This window comes from Mastigoproctus giganteus, chromosome 12, assembly GCF_048544385.1.
Source record: "Mastigoproctus giganteus isolate SK-2022 chromosome 12, ASM4854438v1, whole genome shotgun sequence".
NCBI lineage: Eukaryota > Metazoa > Arthropoda > Arachnida > Uropygi > Thelyphonidae > Mastigoproctus > Mastigoproctus giganteus.
This window is the reverse complement of record NC_143586.1, coordinates 92,292,338-92,318,434: the sequence shown is the minus strand read 5'-3', so window position 1 is coordinate 92,318,434 and position 26,097 is coordinate 92,292,338. Positions and strand designations below refer to the sequence as shown.

The 26,097-nt window shown below is 36.2% G+C and overlaps 1 protein-coding gene across 1 annotated transcript in view; it reads right to left on the bottom strand.

Annotated features, from left to right (window-relative positions):
• Positions 1 to 26,097, bottom strand: part of LOC150077276 (protein saal1-like) — a 242,943-nt gene that overhangs the window by 89,778 nt on the left and 127,068 nt on the right. Inside the window, exon 8 of the mRNA XM_090385838.1 lies at positions 11,482 to 11,541. Within this exon, the coding sequence (XP_090241964.1) occupies positions 11,482 to 11,541 (60 nt within the window). The remainder of the gene's footprint in view (positions 1 to 11,481; positions 11,542 to 26,097) is intronic.

Here is a 26,097-nt window from a genome sequence, read left to right as displayed (position 1 = left end):
AGGTCTCTTCGCCATCAGGGAGAAGCTGTCACCTGCACAGCCGCTCCCCGTTGGCGAATAGACCCTAATGGCCGCCCATATTCACTTGGTGCTGGGCCTGGTCTTCTATTTTAAGTGCCTCATGCACAAAAATCCCGCACCCACCGAAAGTAGTGCTATACCGGTGGGTGCCAGCAATCCCGCTCCCAGGCTGCCCACACCTGAGAGCCAGCAAAAAAAAAAAAAAAAAAGAAAAATAAATAAATAAAATACATATATACACACACAATATAAACAAACTAAAAGGGAAAAAAAACACACAAATAATCAAAATGTATATAACCAAATCTTAATTAGTAATCATTAGATTATTCCAATGTCTTCTCCGTTGAAAAACAGTTACACAGAACTCTTGCAGTGCTTGAAATTTATCCTGATTAGCAATAAGGTCACTTTTACAGCCTATAACTAAATTACCAATCTTCACTTTTAGCCTTTCTCTATGTTCAACATACAAACTACAATCATATAATAAATGACTCCAAGTCTCACGTTGACTACAAGTGCATAAAGGAGAGCTGACTAGACCAAAGTAATGTAGTTTAAAATTCAATGAGCCATGGCCAGTTAAAATAAACGATGTTACCATAGAAGGAAAAAACCATTTGTTATTACTATTATAAGTAAATTTAACTGTTGGAATAAACAATCTAGTCACCTCCCCAGTTGCACTAAGATCCCATCTCTGTTGCCACATACCAATCAACTGTGTTAGAACATTTTTCTTAGCTTTAGCTATCTCTATAGTGACATCAGATGTGATATTCATGAAAGAAACCACAATGCCTTTTTTTAAGTAATAACAATGGGCCCGATACACAATGTACAAGTCTAGAGGCAAATGCCCGGCCAAAACCTGCATAGCATTCGTTGAGACTGTTCTGCACAAATTAGAAATAACATAAAGCATTGAGCGCTGAATCGATAACAATTTCTGTTTAAATTTAACGTTAGTAACTCTGAAGTACCACACTGATGCTCCGTACGTAACTATGGGTAAGAAGACTGCCTTGTAGTATAAATTTAAAACTTTCCTTTTCAACCCCCAATCTGACCGTGTTAATCGAATTATTGCTGCACTAAATTTTTTAATTTTTTCGTGTAAGTAATTTAAATGTGGGAAAAACGATAATCTATCATCAATTCTTATACCTAGATATTTCACCTCAGATACTAGGGGAATCTGCCTCCCCTTAATTAAAGCTCTTGGCGGTCGCGCATAATTTAGTTTCCCCTTAAGAAGCATCATAACACTTTTAGTTGTAGATATCAATAGTTTGTGCAGATCAGCCCACGACACTAGACTTTCTAATACCTGGGCCACTCTTATTTCAAGCACAGCCCTGGATTTACCAGTAATACATAAAACCAAATCATCTGCATAAGCAATCTTATGCAGATTTTCAACTGATTGTTCTAGCCATAAATTAAGTACTAAGTTCCAAAAAAGTGGGCCCAATACAGACCCCTGAGGACACCCTCTCGAAAGATTCCTATTAAACTGTAGATGCTTAGCTTTCAGTATAATTTTCCTACAATACAAATAACTCTGTATCATCCTATACAATAAGTCTGGACATTGCATACCCCTTAATGCAGACAGAATACTCTCATGCCACACCATGTCAAAAGCTCCAGTAAAATCTATAAAGATGGCTAACACATACTTATCCTCTGCCTGGTTGGTGAAATTCATGAGATCATTAATGGCATCCTCCGTAGAATGCCCTCTCTTGAAACCATACTGATAAGGCAGGGTCAAACCATTTTTATCCATGACTTGGTTCAATCTTAAAAATAACAATCTTTCAAAAACTTTGCCAAGATTGGCCAATAACAAAATTGGTCTATACCCTCTTGGGTCATTTGGTTTTTTACCCGGCTTAACTAGCAGCTTGATCAAACCAACTTTCCAGATCCCAGGAAAGGTACCTTGAAGTAAACATTTATTATACAAGTTTAACAAGATGTTAGGATAAAGCTCAATCATTTTAAGAACAGCGATATTCTCTACTAAATCGATTCCTGGGGCTTTGGAAATGTTAATTTTCTTAGAAACGGCTCTCAATTCCTCTAAAGTAAATAAGCTAATATCAACAGACCCAGACCCAAGGTATGTTACATTAGAGTCCTTGATGCCTTCTTGCTCTGTTGTCTCCCCCCCTTCTTCCTCATGAGGAAACAACTCCGATGTTATTGCCTGCACTGTTGTAATCCAATCAGTTGTTTCCACTCCACTGATGATTACAGTATTCATTATCTCTCCAGGTCTTACTTTATTCATACTTAGTTTATAAATTAATCCCCAAGGATCTGTATTGCCCACACTAGTAACTAGATTTCTCCAAGCCTTTAATTTACTCTCATAAATAGCCCTATAATAAATTTTCTTTTTATTCCTATAACATGCATGATAAAATTGAGCCTCATTCAGACCCCACCGCCTATACCTCTGATATGCCTTCCTACATAAAAATACTTCTTTCCTTAACCTGGATAATTCCGCATTCCACCAATTAACAACTCGCCTCTTAACTCGTTGTCTTCTTGAGGCACAACTGAGGGCTCTAAGCAATGAAGACTGAACGAAAGCAGCATACTCACAAGCATTTAAAAAATTCAAATTAACCATATTGTCTCCCGAAAAATCTAAAGCCACTGACCGTGCAAAACTAGACCAGTTAATCTTCTTATAAGTAAATCTAGTTAATTCAAAATTATCAAAATCTAAAGAAGTATTTAAATCAGCCAAATTAATATGAAAAACCAAAGATCTATGATAACTATTCGTATAGTCCGTTTTCACAAGCCAATGACAGATTTGTCTGGATAACCCCTGAGTAACTATAGTCAAATCAATATTCGACCTGCCATGAACATTATTAAAAGTATAAGGCTGACCTGATATATTGACTACACACAAATTATTCATTAAAATAATTTGTGTGTAGTCAATATATCAGGTCAATACACCAGCACGCCTTGTGTGTCTTGCCTGTTGAAAGAGTTTTCTTCTTCTCATGGTCTCCCTTCTGAGTTGCTGGATCTCGTGAGTCCACCACGGGACTGCTCCAAGGTTTGGGATTTCTCCTCTTCATTGATGCTTCACTCACCGCAAGTATTATTTCCGTTACCCTCTTTTGATTCTCATCTGGGTCCCCATTCTGGTTTGTTGTTTCCAAGCGTTGGGCCGCAGCAGGCATTAAGACCTCTCGAAACCTTTCCCAGTTTGCCCGGCAGACGGCGAAGCGATTTAGTGTTTGTTTAGGTATCAGTAGCCTGTTTAATGATCTTCTGATTTGGCAGGTAATAACCCTGTTGTCGGAAGTCGTCCACGAGTCTCTGACGATCCAATCCTCAATGTACCCTGCAAGATTTCCTGTGGACAATGTGACATCAATAGTCGCCTCCCACAGGGTATTACAAAATGTAGGCATCTGGTGTGGTCTGTTCAGGATAGTGAACCGGGAATTCGAGAGAAAATCTGTCCATTTCTGGTACCTCTCCTGTCTGGGGTCAGACTGTGCCAGGCTGAGGAGCGGCAGTTTACATTTGCCCCAATTATGATCCTTTGATCAGGGAGCATGTTGGTCAAGGCCTGCAAGTACCTGGTGATGGGTGCAATGTCCTCGCTCGGCCTGCTGTAAAGGGCCACAGCATAGATTTGGCCCAATGGCGTTAAGACGTGTCGCCCAGAGTGCACAAAGCTGTGTTACTTTAGTAACACAGCTTTGTGCACAGTATAATTGGGATTGCGGACCACAACCGCAGCCCAAGGGGTGTCACACTCTCGTCGTTGACTATTTTGAATGCTGCCGGATATCCGCACACTCGTTTTGAGTGGGTATATGGTTCCTGTAGTAGTAGGACGTCAGCTGCTTCTTCGTCCGCTATGACCCTAAGTTGCTGGGCCACTGCTCTAGCTCTCTGCACATTATGCTGTATTATTGCAATTTTGGATCTGTTGTACCCTTTAGGGCATCTCTCCATAGTTGGTTCGTGACTGGTATAACCCTTTTACTTTAAGATAAACTGGACAGTTCAGGTCTCTGATAGAATGCGAATGGTCCATTTTCACTGCCTTACAATTTGTACAGATTGGATCTTGCTCCTTGTTTGGACATGTTTCATATTCGTGTCCCCTGCCAGAGCAGTGACTGCAGGTTGATTCTGTTTGTGTATCCGTATGGGTTGTGTGGCCATATTTACAACACCAGAAGCATTTCGGGATTGCCACATGCTCCTGGAATCAGTGGGATCCCCATTCGATGTAGATTCTCTCTCTTGATTCTTTAGTTGCTGCCAGCTCTAGAACTTAGTTTCTGTTTGGTCCTGCCCTAGATCTGATGGAGTACCTGAGCTGTATCAGGTTTCACTGTTCCTGTGGTTGCTAGGGGGGGGGGGTCAGTCTCAGATTTCTGTTTATGATCTCTGTGGCTAACTGTTCCGGGGTTAGGTCCTTGTCTATGTCAAAGACAATGATAGCAGGTCTTCTCTTTTTTGGCAATTCTGCAGTCAAACCCAAGGTGGCAATTTTTGGGTTATCCATTATCACCTGTATGTCTTCGTTTCCCTCCGTTTCAATAATGAGTCCTACATTCCTCGTTTTCTGGATAGACTTTATCTTAGTAGTTTTGAGGTCATCCTTTAGTTCCTTCATCACAGTTGTCTTTATTTCTTCACTAGTTCTCTTTTTTTCCCTGGGGGCCATCTGTGGCCACAGGTCTAAGCACAACCAAGTTGGATGTCATCAAGAGGGTTGCTTCCTCTTTTTGGGGCCTGCTCTGAGTTTGTTTTCCCTGATTTTGGTTACTCCTCAGCGTTTCAGCATATGTGGGAGCACGCTGTTGCATTTTATTTGCCCCACAGTCTTTATAGGCCTGCAGCCTCACAGTGACCTTTTCATTCTCAACATAGGTCTTGAAAAGGATAGTCTCCGTCTTGTTAAAGATTGTGACGATTTGCGACCTCACAAAGGTGGTTATCCTGTTATCCAGTTCTTTAAATATTGATTTCAGTGTTGTTTTGAGTGCCAGAGACTTTTCATAGACAGTGCCCACCGGTAGGGAGGGATCCATTGGGGGGGATTTTCCTGCTGCTTTTCGTTGTTTGTTTCTTTGTTCGCATTGACATTTTCCTGAGTGTCCTTATTCTCAGTTTGGGAGCGTGTTCCCCGCTCTATTTTTGCTGTTAACAGCTTTTTGTTTTTATGCTTGCTTTGCGTTTGGGGGGTCCCTGGACAGGCGTCTTCTGTGTCCTCCTGTTATTCTAGGGGGGGGTTATCTCGTCATCCCGCCCTTTTGGCTGAGTTTCTTTCAGTTTGTAATTTCTGCTATCCATATCAGCAGAGGTTCCGGATAATCGGATGTGCAGATTATCAGGGTTGTCAATCCTTTTATCAGTTTGTGGCTGTAATATGCTGGTGAACAATACCTGCTACATGTACTGGTGTTTAAAGTTCAAATTTAGATTTTAACGGTTGGAGAGGCTTTAAATTGTGGCACATGTTTATATATTGATAAAACCTCCAGTATTTGTCTTAAAGCTTTTCTGAGTGGTTCCTTTAATAGAGGTTCCTTTAATTGCACATGGAAGACTGCTACACAAATTGGAGCAGTGTGACATTGGAGGCAAATTGCTGCTATGGATAAAGGGGTGGTTGAGGGGGAGAAGACAGAGAGTGGTAATCAATGGACACTGCTCATCGTGGACTGATGTTATTAGTGGAGTCCCTCAGGGCTCAGTGTTGGATCCATTATTGTTTTCTGTATTTATAAATGATATTGATGATGGTATATCGGGCTTAATGTCCAAGTTTGCAGACGATACAAAGGTTGGCAGGGTTGTCAAGGACACTACTGACACTATGCTGCTGCAACAGGTTCTGGAAAGGTTGAGCAGATGGGCTGAGAGGTGGCAAATGAAGTTTAACATTGATAAATGTAAAGTACTACACATGGGAAACAGCAACCCCAGAGCAACGTATCAACTCTGTGGTACTACACTGACAGTGGTAGAGAATGAAAGGGACTTGGGGGTGGTTGTGCAGGCAGATATGAAGTTCTCTGAGCAGTGCGGAAGGGCTGCAAGAGTAGCTCATGGAGTATTGTCAATGATATACAGGAATTTTTCCAGCAGGGATAAGGAGGTGATTATTCCATTGTATAAGGCGATGGTCAGGCCACACCTAGAGTACTGTATACAGGTCTGGAGGCCTCATTTCAAGAAGGATGTAGAGCTGCTGGAATGAGTACAGAGAAGGGCAACAAGATTAGTGAATGGAACAAAGGGGTGCTCTTACGAAGAAAGGCTTAAGTTTTGCAAATTACAGTGTCTGGAGACTAGGCACCAGCAAGGTGATCTGATAGAGGTGTATAAAGCCTTGAATGGTTTAAGCATGCTCAATTCTGATGGGATTCTTCCTCTAGCTCAGAAAAATCATCTGAGAGGGCATAAATTCAAATTGAGGAAAGACAGATGTAGGATAGACGTGCGGAAATTTGCCTTTAGCCAGCGGGTGGTTGGTTGGTGGAACAGACTTCCATCCCTTGTGGTGGAGGTTGATAGCCTAAATAAGTTTAAGGCTCAGCTGGACAGGTATTTTGAACGAACAGACGGGTGAAGTGGAAGTGGGTTTTTTTTTTTTTTTTTTTTTTGGCTGATGCTGCATAAGCTTGCTTTCTTGCATCAAATGCCTCTACTAATGCTAATGCTAATGCTAGAGGGAGCCATGCCTTTTTTTTTAATGATATTTGTTGAATCAAGATCCAATTTGTTGAATCAAGATCCAATTTCTGTAAATATTTCATATTATACTGAACAAGCGGTTTATGCAAGTATTCCTGCATCTTTATACATTCAGTATCAGTCTTAGTTGGCAATTATTTTCAGCTAGCATGCAATATTAAACAGCTTTGAAGCAATTCACTCGTTACCAATCCAAGATGGCAGCCAATATGGCGTTGCTATTGTTATGATAATAAGGGAACAGGAACGCGAGAAAAGAACATATAAAATATCTCTAGACTATGTAAAAATACATTTTTTTACGGGTAATAACTAAAGAATCTTATGAGGGCAATAAAGAGAAATTATTTTGTAGATTTTTAGGGCTTCCCAAAGTTTGGTCCACTCTAATCAAAATGATTATTCTAAACATATGCTGCCAGTATATTGCTGTACTGGTTTACATAGAAAAATTTCTTAAAAACATTCATATCTCAAAAATATTTGACGAAAAGTTACAAAAGGTCACCTGTACATCCAGTCCAATTTCCTCTTTCTTCCAACACCATCTGTGATCAGAAATTCAATGTTTTTCATAATAAAAATAATTTTTTTCCCATGGAGGTCACTATTCGCATGACTACACTGGTCAGGGTATTCAGCGCCCTCCCCCATATACGCTGACAGTGATAGAGAATGAAAAAGACCTGGGGGTAATTGTGCAGGGAGATATGAAGTTTTCTGAGCAATGCAGACAGTCTGCAAGAGTAAATCATGGTGTCTTGTCAATGATATATAGGAATTTTTCTAGCAGAGATAAGAAGATGATTATCCCCTTGTATAAGGCGATGGTCAGGCCACACCTTGAGTACTGTATACAGGTCTGGAGGCCTCATTTGTTGTTGTTGTTTGTTGGATTTATTGGTGCAAGGGCTACTAAGGCCATAATGCACCAATTTCAATCTTATTTGATACATGATTGTTATATTAAATAAAAGGATTCAGATCAGGTGTTATTTGTTTATCAATTTGAGGAAGGTAAAAACATCATTAATATCTTGTCGGTCTCCGAGAATCTGTTGTAAGGTAAGTTTATTAGAAGAATATAGATGTGAAGAGAAAGCTGTTTTTCGTTCTGTCATATATAATGGGCATTCAATGATCAAGTGGTTTACTGTGAGTTGAGTTTGACAGTTGCTGCATAGTGGAGGGTCATCCTGAGTGAGTAAATAACTATGAGTTAGGTGAGTATGTCCTATTCGAATTCTAGCAAGTACTACTTCTTCCTTTCTGTTGTGGAGGCCTCATTTGAAGAAGAATGTAGAACTGTTGGAACGAGTATAGAGAAGGGCAACAAGATTAGTGAATGGAACAAAGGGTTGTTCTTACGAAGAAAGACATAAGTTTTGCAGATTACAGTGTACCAGGCATCTGCGAGGCGATCTGATTGAGGTGTATAAAGTCTTGAATGGTTTGAGCATGCTCAATACTGATGGGATTCTTCCTCTTGCTCAGAATAATCACCTGAGAGGGCATAAATTCAAATTGAGGAAAGACAGTTGTAGGATAGATGTGCGGAACTTTGCCTTTGCCAGCGGGTAGTTGATTGGTGGAACAGCCTTCCATCTTTTGTTGTGGAAGTTTATGGCCTAAATAAATTTAAGACTGAGCTGGACAGGTATTTGGAGACAGGTATTTGAACAGAGGGTCTGATGCTGCATAAGCTTGCTTTCTTGCATTGTTGCTGTTGCTATTTGGTTTTTAGGAGAATTAGCAACTAAGGCCATATTGCTCCGGGGATATGCGGTGGTCATTCCCTGACCTTTCCGCATCCTCCGTATTTGGTGGTCATGGGCTCGAACTCCAGTCTAATCAAGAAGTGTGTGCTACGCACTGCTGCTCCTGCCCACCTGGCTACAGAAGTGCCTTTCTTGCATTGTATGCCTCTACTAATGCTAATGCTAACTTCTGACGATGGGAAATATTTTTCTCACAGATACTTTTTAAATAAAAAAAATCATAGGATTGTAGGGCAGATGAGGAACACATCTGACATTAAAGCTGGCTAAGTACTCAATGACAGTATGAGCAATGTGAGGTCACGCATTGTTGTGATGCAGCATTCACCTGCCTGTGTGTAGTTTTGATCATTTGCGACAAATATGATACCGCAAAGTGTGCAGTACAGTTCTATAGTAAGGTAACAGTCATATGACGTGGCACAACCTGCTGGTAACCCATTTCTTGAATGCCAAAAAAAGAAATCACCATAACCTTTCTGCAGAAACCACAACTTTTGATTTTTTTCAGTGTTGGCAATGATGAAGACTTCTAAACAGAGCTTTGTTGCTTACTCTCTGGGTTTAAATGATAAAGCCATTCTCATCCACCATTATCATTTTGTGCAGAACCTCACCATCGTCTGTAACCATCCATTGCAGCTCCTGACAAATCTCCATACAAACTTGCTGTTGCTCAGGTATGAGTAGTGTTGGAAATCAGCATGAAAAAACACGTGTCACATGCAAATGGTCATGGAGAACAGAATACTGCATATGTTTCCTACTGATATTCTCAACATCTCTCCCAGTTGCTTAACTGTTATATGATGATCTTCTCTTATGGTGAAGCAAAGATTCACCATAAGCTTCTTTTAACATTTCATATGCTTCAGCTGATGTTTTCTTGAGAATGAAACAAAATTTGAGTTGTTGTTGTTCGGTTTTTAGGAGCATTAGCAACTAAGGCCATATTACTCTGGGGATATGCGGTGGTCATTCCCTGACCTTTCCGCATCCTCCGTATTTGGTGGTCACGGGCTCAAACCCCAGTCTAATCAAGAAGCGTGTGCCACACACTGCTGCTCCTGCCCACCCGGCTACAGAGGCGCCTTTGAGAGCAGCATACTATTCCTCAAGTGTTACGTTCATTGTTGCATAAGCAAAACTGAACTTGACCGAACACGAACATCTCACTGTGTGTACAAGTCAAATACGCAGTTGCCTTGTAATGCAGCTTGATTTGGTCTTAAATTCTGCAGCTCAGCTGGAAATGGCAAGCAGTATGGTTATTCATGAAAAATTATGATCACTCTTTATTGAACAGCCCTCATAATATCATCCAACTCATTTTCAGAATGTGATTTATTTTAACGAATTACAGGTTTGTTCACAATTGTTTCAACTAGCCCAGCTCTCTCACTCTCAAGTTTCATTTTCAACATGAATAACATTATCACATTGGAAGTACCAATTTTCAGGTGTAATTGAATTTATTGCACCCTGTATGAGATTTAAAAGTTATAATAATGTGAAATTTCCATTAGCATTACATATTTCAATATATTGTTTTGATTGAGATCATATATATTCAACAAAATTTCAATTCACAGTGATAAACTGGCAACTGCACCGCATTATGGACACATGTTCCAAAAGGTTTATCAGTTTTAAATGTTTTGCTTTGTGGTTTATGCATTAGTAGCAATTGAATCACTTCAGTTTTTCTCGTTAATTTGGTACAAGGAAAATTGTTCTGCAGAAGCCAATCAAGAATTTTGTTCTTAGTTGTTTTTACTTGCACTGTTTTTTCTTTAGTTCTTTGTTCTTAGTTTTACTTTTACAAGGTGGTTTTGTTGTTCTAAATTGAATGGCACATGGAATTACTGTATAAATTGCTTCTAAAAAATTTTGTAAGCAATTTATTTTTGAGGATAATTTTGCGATTTATTTAATACTGCCACTTGTTGTGACTGTATCAAATAAAAATAAACACCACTCCCAGAATAAAACCGATTTCACCACCTGCATGAGCAAATATTAGCCATTTTCCTGAATTTGAATCAACTAAAAATACTATCCACATTTATATTTTTAGAACACTTCTTAAATGTAATGTTGCTATCAATACAAATTTAGTCTATATAAACAATACGTTATTTATCCAGATTTTATAAAATTTGTTCCATTTTTTTAAAAATAATTTGCCCTCCAATACATTATACATTGTCTTTCCACTAAATTTTTTTTTAAAAAAATTAGAATTATACACCTAGCAAAGTCATATACTGACAGCATTTCTAAAATACCATATCCAATACAAAGAAATTAGGTTAAATCATGTGTGTATAATGTACACAGTTGTTACTGTAGCAATAGCATTAATGCCATATATCAGTGCCACATTCCTAACAATCCATAGTAAATAGAATTATTTTGTTGTAATAATAAAAAATATATAATAAAGTATATATATATATAGATTATAGATATATATATAATATACATACATACATAAATATATATGAATATACACACATATATACAGATTATATATATTTATTTATTTTATACAAAAAAAGTATACAAAATAAGTACACAAAAAAAGTTGCAAATTGGCCATGTTACATTTAACAGATGTTCTCATACAATTACTGCAAACTGCAAAAACTAGTTTAGTAAGACTGTTTAACAGTTTAGTAAAACTGTCTATATTTAGGAAGTAGAAAGCTTCAGTCATTAATCTGAAACTAAAAATTTTTGTGCAAAGATTCTTTTTAAATTTATTTTTTTAACAACTGATGGTTTAAAAAATAAAAGTAGCATATCAAACACATACCATGTAAAAATTTAAAACATGATATTTTGTACATGTAAATGAGCTTAATGTAAGCCAAAGTCGCAATTTATAATCCAAAGAAATGTTTTTCAAACTAACCTGGTTACCTGAACTAAAATTGGAGCATCTGAAGAGCCAAGAAGTGAAAGAAGGTATTGTCTGAAAAAAATAAAATAAAATAAATAATAACAAAATGACTTGAAAAATATCAACCTAATAAATTGTCAATCAATCAGCATCGATGTGGTGCTTACCACCAGTATTTTAACAACCAATTCATTTCAATTATTCTTTTAGAGACAGTAGGGTACAACAGCCAGTGCATTTTTCAAAATTTTTAACAATCAATTTAGCAAACTATTTAGGTAGGAACTTTTGAAAGGCCAAAATCTAAAATCCACTTTTTTTTTTAATTGAAAACTATAAAGTAAACTCTCTAAAGTACATATAGACTTCTCATTTCATCTTAAACTGATGTTCGTTATCAAAATCATGGTTTTCCAAAAAATGTGCAAGGCTGTTCAGAATAAGAAATAGCATATCACAACTGGTTTGTATTCAAATATCCAACTGCATTTTCTGCTGCCAAAAATAAAACTCACAAAAGTTATGCACATTAATAATAAATCCAAAATGGATTTTGAAAAGTCCAAGAGCTTTATATTCAAATGGTAGTAGCCTTTTAGTCACTTTCCAAGGTTACGGGTCACAAATTCTATCCATCTATACTCTCAACTGTTACCCCCGATAGTTCTTTTGCAACTTCATCTAAAGATACAGCTGAGTTATTATCGTCTCACTTTTCCTGTAATTCTTACGATAATAATGATGGTATTAGTATTAGCAATGGCCACATGGTGCAAGGAAGCCTACAGCTTATGCTGCACCAGCCAAAAATAAAAATAATAATAAAAAAAAAATAATAAGAAGAAAATTTTAAAAAAATAAATAATTAATAAGAGAAAAGGAAATAGACAACCTATGCATTTCCCTCTCCCGTTTTATCCAGCTGACCTTTGAATTTCCTCAAAATGTCAGCCTCTACCACCCATGTAGGCAACTTATTTCAGTAATTTATAACTTGCTGGCTAAAATAAAACTTCCTGCAATCCAGTATAAACATCTCCCTCCCCCCCAATAACTTGAAATTATGGCCCCTAGTTCTAGAAACATTTATAATCATGAAAATTTCATCCTCATTCATTTTCACTCTCAATCAAGTCACCTCTAAGGTGCTAGTCTCCAAGCTCTGCAACCCACATATTTGAAGTGTTTCCTCATATGGATGCCCATTTGCCGATCTCACCAGGCGAGTTACCTGTCTTTGGACCCTTTAAAGAAGCACAATGTCTTTCTTTAGGTGCGATCTCCGTACTTGAACACGGTATTCCAAGTGTGATCTCCACACTTGGAATACTGTGTTCAAGTATTGGAATACTGTGTTCAATTCAATACCTCCACCACTTGATCCTACAAATGGAGGTATTGAATGGAATGGAATTTCTGGCAATATTAAATATGAAAATTTAGTATGACAGGTTCAAAGGTATCTAGCAGGAGATCTGAAGAGTTACAGAAGTCTCCAGGTCCTGATGGCATTTTTATATTTTTCTTAAGACCTGTGCTCACAGTTAACTCCCGATTTTTGTAGACTTTTCACACTTTCTTATTGCACAGGTGTTTTTCTTTCTGTGTGAAAATTTGCTCATATTCAGCCAATTCCTTAAAAAGGTTACCAATCCTTCCCTTAATGTCCCATTGATTTTGGCTGATTTTACTTTTCACTTGGCATGATTTTATTCTAAATTTAATATAAAAATAACATGCAAAACTAAGAGTTACAGATTAGTGTAACATTATATCTATCTCTTAGTTTTTTGTTATTTTTTAAATTAAATTTAAACTAAACTCATGCCTCAGACCAGAGAAGCAAAGCAAACAGCTCAAGGTGAGAGAAAGATTTGACTTGGGGAAAAACTGCCATCAGAAGTTCTCTTATGAATTAGGATTATATTATGTGCATATACTTGTTTCTGTGTGCAAAGCTGCCATTATCTGGCCATGAAAGCCAAAGGGGATGCCTTTATGTGATTTATTTTAACGAATTACAGGTTTGTTCACAATTGTTTCAACTAGCCCAGCTCTCTCACTCTCAAGTTTCATTTTCAACATGAATAACATTATCACATTGGAAGTACCAATATGTGCATGTCGTAAAGATCATCAGGAGATTAAACACAAATTCAGCATTCTAATGGGCTTATATGAGGATTGAAAGCACAGAGTTAATGACTCTGAAAGAACTGAAATAAGGGACCCATCAAGCACTCAACTGCCCCTCAATGCTAGAGATCATGGTCAAATGTCAGACAACACAACAATATCCTTCACAGCAGAGATTTCAGAGGAAGTTACAATAGTCGGGTGCATTATTGTCAGGAAAATGAGAAAAATGTTGTTATGGAGGCTTAATGGCACATAAGCTGCTATGGCTATAATGTGAGAAAAATGTATTGTACAAAAATGACAGCTGGAATACAACCAGGGTGTACCTGCCAGAGAATAAAATTAATGCTGTTGTACAGCAGGGATTCTTAACCTGGTGCTAGCGAGCACCATTGTGCTCTTTAAAAAAATAAATTTTGCTCGCGACCAATCCTAAAATCAGTGCTTGTGAGCACCTTCACTTAAACTAAAAAATTTATATATAAATCTTTATATTTAAAAAAGGTGCTTTCTTTTTCTCAACTTTCTGTGATAATCTACAAAAATCCATGTCATTCTTCACTAGAAAATCCTTTGTTTTGTGATTGGAGGAAAATTATATATTTTGTGACATTTTAATCTCAAAAGCAGTCAAAGTTTGACACTTTGATGGTATTCTTAAAATTTTTTCTTATTAATTAGACAATTATTTAGTAGGAAAAATTTTTTACAAAATACCTTGTTGAGAGTACGATCATTTTTACAGACCGAGGATACTCCCTCATGCAATTCTCAGTTTCTAGTTTAACAGGTTTCTTCTGGGTTTCGCTCAGTTGTGCTGTTGCAATAGCTACTGTACATGTATAGTGCTGACTTTAAAGGTGATGAAATTGTTATAGTAAGAAATCTTTTGATTTTGTGTGCAAATGCTTAAATTTATTTTCTTTTAACAGATTTAACTAAAGTTCCTAAACCATTTCAAAATAGATAAGTTTTTAAAAAGAAAACAACCATGATGAGGAAAAAAATGATGCATTAACAATACCTTCACAGTTGTCTGATTTAGACCTACATGTTTCAAATACAAAGAAACAAAAGATTAAAAATAAACATTTCAGTCCTCTTGGGAATATGATTATATGGTAATAGATAATAGTAGAGTGTGTTTAGTGTCAAAAGGCGCCAGGTGTTTCCCCCATCTCTGCTTACTATACATTGTGGGTGTGAAACAGAATACTGTCAATGCCAGAGGTTTAAAGGGGTATGGATTTTGTATATGTGTAGTGTCGTGTACCGTTGTTCCTCTGGTCATTTAGCCACTGGGCCCCTAATGGGACCCAACATTGTCCACACTGCCCTTGGAGACAGATCAGGTACACCAGTATGGTAGTTATTTACTCTGGCAGGTGCTGCCACCTAATTTCCTGAGATAATAGTAGGGAACTGGTGTAATTTGCTTATCGTATCAGGCGTGTTTGGCTGGTTATTGGAAGTCAAATTGTGAAAGACCAAACAGGCTATAGGTCATGAAACTTTTCCCAAATTTAGTGATATTAGAAACGCTAAACTTATCTTATATTATCTTCCTTCAAGGATTAGGAGATCCGCCTGTTCTGATCTTGAAGAGGTCTGCCCATCTTTTCTTCGGTCTTCCTCTGTCTCTTTTTCCTTTTGCTCTATATGTGTAAGCTAATTTAGAGAATCTATTATCTTCCATTCTTTCTACATGTTCTTTCCATCTTTGTCTATATTCTATAATTTTTTTCATTAATTGAGTAAATCTTTATAATTCCTTTCTAATATTTACATTTAGTATTTTATCTAATTTTGTATATCCTTTAACATACCTTAAAAATTTCATTTCTGCAACTTGTATTCTATTAGTCTCTTTGTTTCGGTATCCATGTTTCAGAACCATGAAGAAGTGTTAGTATTGCCATAACTTTGTAAAATTTCAATTGTGTTTCTTTCCTTGTTTTCTTAGCAAGAGTTCTTTTTATTGTTCCACATATATTTTGAAATTTCGCCAATTTCTGGTTCATATCTTCTTCGACATCATATGTTATATCACATCCTAGATATTTAAAATCTTTTACTTGTTCTAATATTTTATTGTCTATAACTATTTTTGTTCTCACCGTATTTTTCCCCTTAAAAGCCATTGTTCTAGTTTTCATCGTTGATATTTTAACTTTATATTCTTCTGTTATTTGGTTTAATTTAAATACTACTCTTTGTAAATTATCTTCACTATCTTGAATAATTACTTGGTCATTCACAAATAACAGTGTATTAATCCTATTCTTTGTATTTAAATATATACCTGTATTAATTTCTTCTTTCCATTTACATATCATATCCTCGATATATACGTTAAACAACTTTGGTGACAAGCTACATCCCTGTCTAACTCTTTGATTTATTATACTTTCTTCTGTTAATTTATTACCTGTATCTATTACTATTTTTGTTCCTTGATATAAACTCTATTATTTTTGTAAGATGCTTTGGGTATCCTTTATTACTCAATATGTCCCATAGTTTTTGTCTGTTTACTCAATCAAATGCTTTTTCATAATCCATAAATGCTAAATGCATTTCTAAATTAAACTCTTTTCGTTTTTCTATTATTTGTTTTAATATAAATATATTATCTGTATATGATCTTCCTTTTCTGAATCCTGCCTGTTCTTCTATTAATATTTCATAAGAGATAATTTTAATTCTATTATTTATTATTTTGTTATACATTTTATATACTGTATTTAGTATGCTAATCCCTCTATAATTCTTTGTATCATTTCTATTTCCTTTTTTAAATATTGAAATAATTTTTGCTATCTTCCATTCTTCTGGTATTTTATATTGTTCCCAACATTTATTAAATAAATTTAGTATCCTGTCTTTTAAAAAACTTCCTCCATACTTGATCAGTTCTGCATTTATAGCATCCATTCCTACTGCTTTCCTATTTTTTGTAGCTTTCAATGCCTTTTCCAATTCTTCCTTCGTTATCAGATCTATGTCACTAACTGTATCTCTTCTATTTGATATGTTGGGTCTTTCCACAATTCTTCATGTTTTTTCCATTGTTCTGCCTTTATTATATTTATTCTTGAAGTGTCTTTCTCTGTGCTATTCAAGTGTTTCATCATTTTATATGCCAAATTTTGTCTTCCATGAGCATCATGTTCTATTGTGCTTATAAATCTATCCCATGACTCTGCTTTAGCATTCCTTATTATATCTTTAGTTTTATAGCGTTCTTGTTTATATATTTCTTCATTCTCACTTGTCCTGTTTTGTATATATTTAAGATATTTATCTTGTTTATCTTGTACTGCTTTAGCAATTTCTTCATTCCATATCTTTACCCCTCTCTTCTTATTGTTTTTCCTGAGTTGTCCTAGTATCTCTTTTGCTTTCTTTTGAATTATATTTTGTATATTATTCCATTCTTCTTCTATTGGTTCTCTCTCTCTCTCTGATGTTTTGCTTATTTCGTCTTTAATCCTTTTTTCATAAAAATTTTGTATACTTTCTTCTTGAAGTAGGTATACTTTATAACCCAACTCCTCCTTCCTCTGTTTAATAGCTTTTCTCTTCTTCCATTTAGCCCATAACTTTATTTTTGAAGCCACTAAAAAATGATCTCAATTAATATCACATCCTCTAAACACCCTAGTATCTCGACATTGTTTTGCTAATTTTTAAATATTGTAACATGGAACACAAGAGGAGGATTAGTATATAAAGAAGTCGAACTACTTAAACATTTAAAACAGAAGAAAGTAAATGTAGCAGTAATAACAGAAACAAAGAAAAAATTAAAAGGTACAAAAGATTATGATTATTATACAATGATATACCATGGAGTAGATCAAAAGGAAAGAGCTAGTGGAGGGGTAGCAATATTAATAGATCGGAAATGGAAAACCAAAATACAGAGCTACACATTTATAAATAATAGAATAATAACAGTAAGATTTAAATTAGACAGAGGTTATTTATGCTCCAGAAGATGGAAAAGAGGAAGAAACAGATAAATTTTATTTAGAGTTACAAAAAGAACTAGATAAGAATGTAAAAAAGGACCATGTAGTTATTTTTGGAGGTTATAAGTCAATAAAAAATATTATGGGATGTTATGGAGAAAATAAAGTAAATGGAAATGGATATAAATTAAGAAAAGGCTAAACTTCAAGAAGAAAAAAAAAAAAGAAACTTGAAAGACAGAAAAATATTTTTACTGCATTTGAGAAAAAATTCCCAAGTGTTTCAGAATCAAGTTTTAAAAGGAAATTTGCTTCATTTTCCAACACTTAAAAAATGTCTGGAGGAAACTGCTCGGGAGTACCCAACGTTTGTAATGAATGTAATCAAAGAGCTTAGTGACCAATTCTAAGAAAGATTTGAATACTTGAAAGAGCACCTCCCAAAATTAATGAATTAATGATAAATTACAGAAATCTTGAAATCAATAACTTGGAACAAATTTTCAATCAAAATGAAGTAGCAGCTGCCAAATTAGAACTTGTTGATATGCAGTCATCTTTAGCTCTGAAATCTCTTTTCCAACACAAAAAAAAAAACTACTTTTTAAACTACTTTAAAATTCTGAGGTTCTTCCAACAAGAAATTTCCTTTATTACAAAGAGAAGTGTTCAAAGTACTTTCTGTTTGGATCAACGTACATGGGTGAAAGTGCTTTTTCATTAATGAACATATCAAAAACAAAAAAAGGACAACATTGTTGACATCACATTTGGAAGAAAATGTGCGATTATCTCTTTGTAATGGAGAAATTAATTTCAAAGGTTTGGCATCATCTCTTCAAAGTCAAGGTTCACACTGATAAGGTAATATATATTAGTGCCCAAAATTTTTAATTGAGAAATATAATTCTCGTAGGAGTAATATGGCTAAAATTTATTTTAAAAATGCATTTTTATTCTTTAAGCAAAAAAAAAAATTATATTTTAAAATGTGGTGCTCGCACATATTGTAAGTTGCAAAATTTTGCTTGCTTAAAGTAGTAGTAGTGGCATGTGATGCAAGAAAGCAAGTGTATGAGCTTATGCAACATCAGCCAAAAAAAAAAAAAAAATCACACCATTCCCTCCAAATGCCTGTCCAATTCCTCCTTAAATTTATTCAACATATCAACTTCCACAACGACAGATGGAAGTTTGTTCCGGAAATTAACCACCCGCTGGCTAAAGGCAAATTTCCACACATCTATTCTACATCTGTCTTTTCTTAATTTGAATTTATGCCCCCTTAGGTTCGTAATCTGAACAAGTGGAAGGATCCCATCAGAATTCAGCATGCTCAACCCATTCAAGGCCTTATACACCTCAATCAGATCACCGCGCAGGTGCCTAATGGACTGCAATTTGCAGAACTTAAGCCTCTCTTGGTAAGAGGATCCCTTCATTCCCCTCACCAATCTTGTGCCCTTCTCTGTACACGTTCAAGAAAATCTACATCCTTCCTAAAATGAGGCCTCCAGACCTGTACGCAGTACTCAAGGCATGGCCTGACCATTGTCTTATACAGAGGGACAGTCACCTCCTTTTCCCTGCTAGCAAAATTCCTATATATCATTGACAAAACCCCATGACCTGCCCTGGCAGCCTGTCTGCATTGCTCAGAAAACTTCATATCTGACTGCACAATTAAGTAAAAGGATAAGAACCCCTGTTGTAGAACAATTATCTTTTAAGGGCACAATAGGTGATATTACTACACACATTGGTATTAATGATATTAAGAATATGAGATCTGAGGAGTTATTTAACAGGTACAGGACAATGTTGCAAGTTAGGATTAAAACTGAAAGTGTCTGCAATTCTACCAAGACATGAAAGGAAGAAGTATAAGGTGAGAGCCATGTCAATCAATTCAGCTCGGGAAAGATTGTATAAAGCTCATGGGGTAGAATTTTTCTCATCATGGTCTGTACTTGTTAACAGGACAGAACTGTTTTACAGGGATGGAATACACTTGAACAGAAGGGATGCAAGAATATTTGCTGATACTATCAATGCAGTGTTAGTTGGGTCTGAAAAGTGCTTAAGTGCTAGTCTGGGGAATACACAGACTAATAGATTAACAGCAGCTGCAGGCAGATGTTAAAATGAGTCTTACATTTCTTCTATTTGGACATACAGCAGCCTGGAAAGCTAGGTATCTGAGATTACAAGCCTGCTTGGGATCTTCATGAGATCAAACAAATACATGGACTGTGACAGAGTTAATAAGAGCAAAGACAAGTGCACATATACTTGCTTATATATTAAAGCTAGAAGTATAAACAAATTTGTTTATACTGTAAATGAAGTGTAAACAAATTTGATGAGTCTGAAGTACTGGTTAAGTCATCAACTAGCCACTCTAGAGATATCAGAAACATGGTGCCATGTAGACATAAGGAATGCAAAATTTTAATATGGTCAGTACAATGGGTACAGGAAAGACAAACAGGACAGCAGGGGAAGAGGAGTTTTGCTGTTGGATATGAAGTATCTTAAATCTAACACAGTGCACCCAGTGGACATGAGTGGCCAGTGCAATGCTGAGTCAGTTTGGTGTGACACATGCACTGGGAAAACAAAAATCAAGAGTAGGAGTGAGCCAGTTAACCAGTATGTCTTATAATGAGGGACTTTTACTTTCCAGATATTAACTAGAACCTGTAGGTTGGTCACTCGCAACTGCAGCAGAAATTTTCTGAATTTATTGGACGAATATCTTCAACAGAAGCATGTTAGAGAGGCAACAACAGAAAGCAATACCCTTGCTCCGATTATCAACAATGACTCTTCATTCATTAAGGTCCCACAGGTAAAGGTACCCCCAGGGGGCAATAATCATAATACAGGCAGTTCTCGTTTTATGAGTTCCCAGGTTTACGAGTATTTTTCCCCAAGTATCAAGTATCAACAAAATCGAAAATATGACCATTTATTGCAAGAAATGAATGTTAAACATTCATAAATACTGCATTCCAAACCACATGTGTAGCTATACAATACAGTGCACCTGCTTTACAATATTAATCAGTTCCAGTGACATCATCGTATCGTTAAAATATCGTAATGTGAACCCAATAACACATTGTTTTTTTGGTAATTTGTTTCAAGATCTCAGAAGTTAAAATTTTCGCTGTATAACTAAGCTATTTATCTCTTTAAAATGTCATTTTTAAGGTCATGAGCGTGACCTTAAGGCCATATAAAAGGTCATGAGAGTGGTTTGTAAATTGTATTAGTTACCAATTCAAATCATTAAAATGAACTACACTTTCATCGTTATCATATGTTCCGTTAAAAGAATCAATTTTAAACACCTTTGTGATATTTTTCTAAAGCACTTTTCTGGAGGTTACGACCATAAAACAATAAAAACAAATTGCATTTTCTGGTTTATTGGGCTTTTGTGTTACTGCAAGCAATTAAAAATGGGTAGTAAACTCTCTTTTAGCATTTGCAAAAATACCGATAGATGGAATTGTGTGGGTTTTTTTCTAATTACGGTGAAATTTGTTTCCCCTTTACTGAAATCTTCAATTGTATAAAAACCATAAATAAATTTTCAGAATCTTCTTTTCATTCCTGTTTTTTTTAAGCTTTGTAAACTTGTTACTCCATGCGAATCGTGTTAGTTTCAATTTGTGTGTGCCGTTAAAAAATGCTTATTCATGCAATTGTAAATTTATAATTAAAAGAGAAGATTATCTTGGAAACAAACACCTCTTGAAACATTTCTGAAGAAGACGACCCTTTGTGCAACAAACCAACAAGTGCCAAGCCAATAATGAGTGATCAATGAGTGTGCATTTAGTCAATGATGATGAAGAATAAACATTCTTTAACATTTGTAAGTCGTAAATAATTTCTCTATTATTATAATTTGCTTGATTTTACAGGCTACATTTTCATTTCTTTCGATAAATCAATAATTGTTTAAACATAAACTAATTAGCTAACTAATTTCATTTTTGAGAACATAACCCCTATTTTGAATAAATTCCACTATATGCGTTTTCGCTTTATGAGCGTGCACTAGGAACGAATTAACTCGTAAAGTTGAGAACTACCTGTATATTGATGCGTAGAATCTACTTAAAGATATAACTACTGTCAAGGGTAAAGGGAACAGATTTTACTTTTGTAAAATCTGTTCCCTTGAATGCTTCTTATTATTCATATAATTCCCCGAATCTTATTTAGAATTTGCACTTGGTAATATCGGAATGGGAATATGGATTGTTTAGTTCCCATTCTAATGTTCTGTTCCTATTCTAATATTACCAAGTGCAAATTCTAAATAAGAAGCATTCAGGGAATTAATCACAGAAGCTAATAAGCTTAAGCTTTTTATACCAAAAAAGAAACAGAGTTACCATTCAAGGTTTAGAGCTAAATAGATATCATATGAATTGATGAGACTGGTGACACAGAAGAAAAATGCATGGGATGAACATAAGTTATTAGCAGATACAGAAATTTACAGTAATTACAAACTAGTCTGCAATGAAGTCACTAAATGGCACATTATCAGAAGTCTTGGGCTAAAAATGAAAAGAAAAGTTTGGTTTTTTTTTTAGGAGCATTAGCAAATAAGGCCATATTGCTCCGGGGATATGTGGTAGTCATTCCCTGACCTTTCCGCTTCCTCCGTATTTGGTGGTCATGGGCTCGAACCCCGGTCTACATCAAGAAGCATGTGCTCTGCATTGCTGCTCCTGCCCACCTGGCTACGGAGGTGCCCCAAAGAAAAATAGAAAAGGATTTTATGCTCATGTTAACAATAGAAGGAAAGAATCACATTGAACCAATAGATATGAATGGCATAACTACTGGAGATCCTGTTCAGGTAGCTGACAAACTAAATAAACATTTTGCATGTATATTCACCAATGAAGAACTTTTTAGTTATTGGAATAAAAGAAGTAAACCAAGTTATAACTGGCAGCTAAATTATTTTGTGAAAACAGAGAAGAAAGTGAAACAGAAATTGTGGAAACTAAAGGTAAGCAATGCATCTGGGGCTTATCCAATTATAGTAAAAGAAAAAGGAAAGAGATAAGTAGGCCATTGGTCATATATATGAGAGCATTCTTGAATTCAGGGCAGTTCTCTATCATGTATTCTTACCACACGATATATAAAACAGATGGGCAGATATGTAGGGATGCTATACATGTGCAAGTCAGTATGTGACTGGGCAAGATGAACGATTTAAGTGACTTTCACTGTGGTGTGATAGTCAGTGCCAGACACTGGTATAAGTAGTTTGGAAATTGCAACCCTGCTGGGATTTCATACATGACTGTGCTTAGATGTATGAGATTGTTACTAAACAATCCATCCAATATGCAATCCTGTGGTCGGGAACAGCTTGTTGATGTGAAAGGCAAACAGAGGCTGAATAGGACTTGTACGGGATTACAGAAAGGCTACAATAAGTCAGATAACAACCCAGTACAACAGTGACAACCAAAAAGCTAATTAGGAACACACAACTCTTCATCTCTTATCACAGTTGAAATATTACAGTCAACAATGATACTGTGATTTGGTTACAAAGCAAATGGATGCAAAAAATAATTGTGATATCATATACTTCGATTTCAGGAAAGATTTTGACACTGTTGCTCATAGAAGACTATTGTACAAATTGGAGCAGTATGGTATTAAGGGTAAGTTGCTACAATGGATAAAAGGGTGGATGAGTGGGAGAAAACAGAATGGAAATCAATGGATGCTGCTCTACATGGACTAATGTTGTTAGTGGAGTCCCCCAGGGTTTAGTGTTGGGCTCACTGTTGTTTTGTATATTTATCAATGATATTGATGAAGGTATATCAGGATTAATGTCGAAGTCTGCAGATGATACAAAGGTTGGCAGGGTTGTTAATGACAGTAATGGCAGTGTGATACTGCAACAAGGTCTAGAAAAGTTGGGCAGATGGGCTGAGAAGTGATAACTGAATGTTTAACATTAACAAATGCAAAGTACTGCATAGAGAAAAGTACCAACTGTGTGGTACTACACTTAGGGTGGTAAAAAATGAAAAAGATCTGGGAGTAACTGTGCAGTCAGATATGAAGTTTTCTGAGCAACATAGACAGACAGAGCAAGTCATGGGGTGTTGTCAATGATATACAGAAATTTTGGTAGTATGGAAAAGGACGTGATTATCCTTTTATATAAGGCTATGGTCAGGCCATGCTTTGAGTACTCTGTGCAGGTCTGGAGGCCTTATTTTAGGAAGAATGTAGAGACGCTTGAGCGAGTACAAAGAAGGGCTAAAAGATTGGTGAGGGGAAGAAAAGGGTTCTCTTACCAAGAAAGGCTCAAGTTCTGCAAATTGCAGCATCTGGAAACTAGGCACCTGCGATGTGATCTGATTGAGGTGTATAAGGCCTTGAATGGGTTGAGCAGGCTCAATTCTGATGGATTCTTTCTCTTGTTCAGATTAAGAACCTGAGGGGGCATAAATTCAAATTGAGGAAAGACAGTTGCAGAATAGACGTGGGGAAATTTGCCTTTAGCCAGCCGGTGGTTAATTGCTGGAACAATCTTCTGTTATGGAAGTTGATAGCTTAAATAAATTGAAGGAGGAACTGGACAAACTTTTAGCGGGAATGGATGTGTGAAATAATTTTTTTTTTTTTTTTGGCTGATGCATAAGCTCATAAACTTGCTTTCTATGCCTCCATTACTATAAATTCAAGGAGAAACTGAACAAAATTATCTGAGTTCCACTTCTTACAGCAAAAACCAAGAAGGTTTTTGCTGTAAGAAGTGTTACAGTGGCTCAGAAACACCAACACTGGACAGTAGGGGACTGGAAAAATTGTCTGTTTGTTGTTATTGTTTATTATTTGGTTTTTAGGAGCATTAGCAACTAAGGCCATATTGCTCCGGGATATGCGGTGGTCATACCCTGACCTTTCCACATCCTCCATATTTAGTGGTGACGGGCTCGAACCTTGGTCTAATCAAGAAGCGTGTGCTACGCACTGCTGCTCCTTCCCACCTGGCTACGGAGGCACCTTGGAAAAATTGTCTGACAGATTCTGGTTCCTGCTGTTTTACAGTGATGGGAGAACTATAATATGGCAAAAACAGCATGAGTCCATGAAACAATCCATCCTGTCAGATGTCAACAATGTAGGCTGGTTGTAGTAGTGAAATTGTGTAGAGATGTTATCGTGGTACACAATGGCCCTTTTAATAAGAGTGTAGTAAAATTTGGATGTCAAAGGTTATCTAGAAATTGTTTCCAACTAGAGGCATCCCTTCCTGGCTGCACCATATTCATCAGTTTTTTTTTTTTTTTTTTTGGTAGTTGTTGCCGCATCGGCTTCTGTGGCCATAATGCACCTCCCAAGGTTTTTGCAGTACTTTGATCCAAACCCGAGGCGGGAATTGAACCCGCGAACTTTGGGTTGCCAGGCAGGCACTTTACCCACCCAGCTACACCAGTCGGCATATTCATCAGTGAATGGATTCGTCCAACAGGATAATGCAACATGTAACAAGACCAGAATTGTATGGCACTAGTTCCAGGAAACAAGAGACTGAATTCAGCATACTGTAGAGGCCTCCCATTTACCAGAACTTGATTCAACTGGACACCTGTTGGAGGTAGGTGGAATGAGCTCTTCTGAATAGCAATCTGCAACCATCCAATTCAGCTGATATTTCCCAGCATCCCTTTGCCTTCAATACCTTGCTGAGAGCATATCATGATGAATCCAAACTATTCTGAGGCCTAAAGGGGATTCTTCTCACTATAAGGCAGGTACACCTAATAAAATGGCCACTCAGTGTATATTCTTCAGTTAGGTTGCCTTTTTTGCTGGATGAAAAACCAAAACTTCTGTAGATAAAACCATACAACTGTCACGAGACACTGAACTCGGGTACAGTGTGGAAGAATGGCGATTGTAAGCACTGTTCTGGCTATGAGGATGTCTACTGATTGTAAAGAGAAGAAACCTACTAACTCTAATGAGTTTAAAAAATTCAAATCATGTAAAAAATATTTCCTTAGTACAGAACTAGACTAAAACAAGTTTAAAGAAACAATTTCTAATCACATCTGGAATTGAGCTTGGATAGTTCATTTAATAATAAATTCTATATGCAATGTTATAGACTGGGACTTGTAGATTTCATTACAGATTCGATACATAAACATTACTCACTCAATTTCTTGAGTTTCTTTTTTTGAAAATAAAATAAGATAAACTAGCAGATTGTAAATAAGTTCTTTATATACTTTTAGTATCTTGAAAATAATAATGTGTTAATAAAACACAGTGACACCTTATTTCCATTATTTCTATATATATTTGCTAGCTGCAATACAGCTTGCTACTATGGAAATAATCATACTCAAGAATTCTCCAAATAAATTATTGATATTCAGATTAGGTCTTGCACCTGATGAGAACATCTGCAGTAAATGATGAGGTCCAATTCCTTATTTCT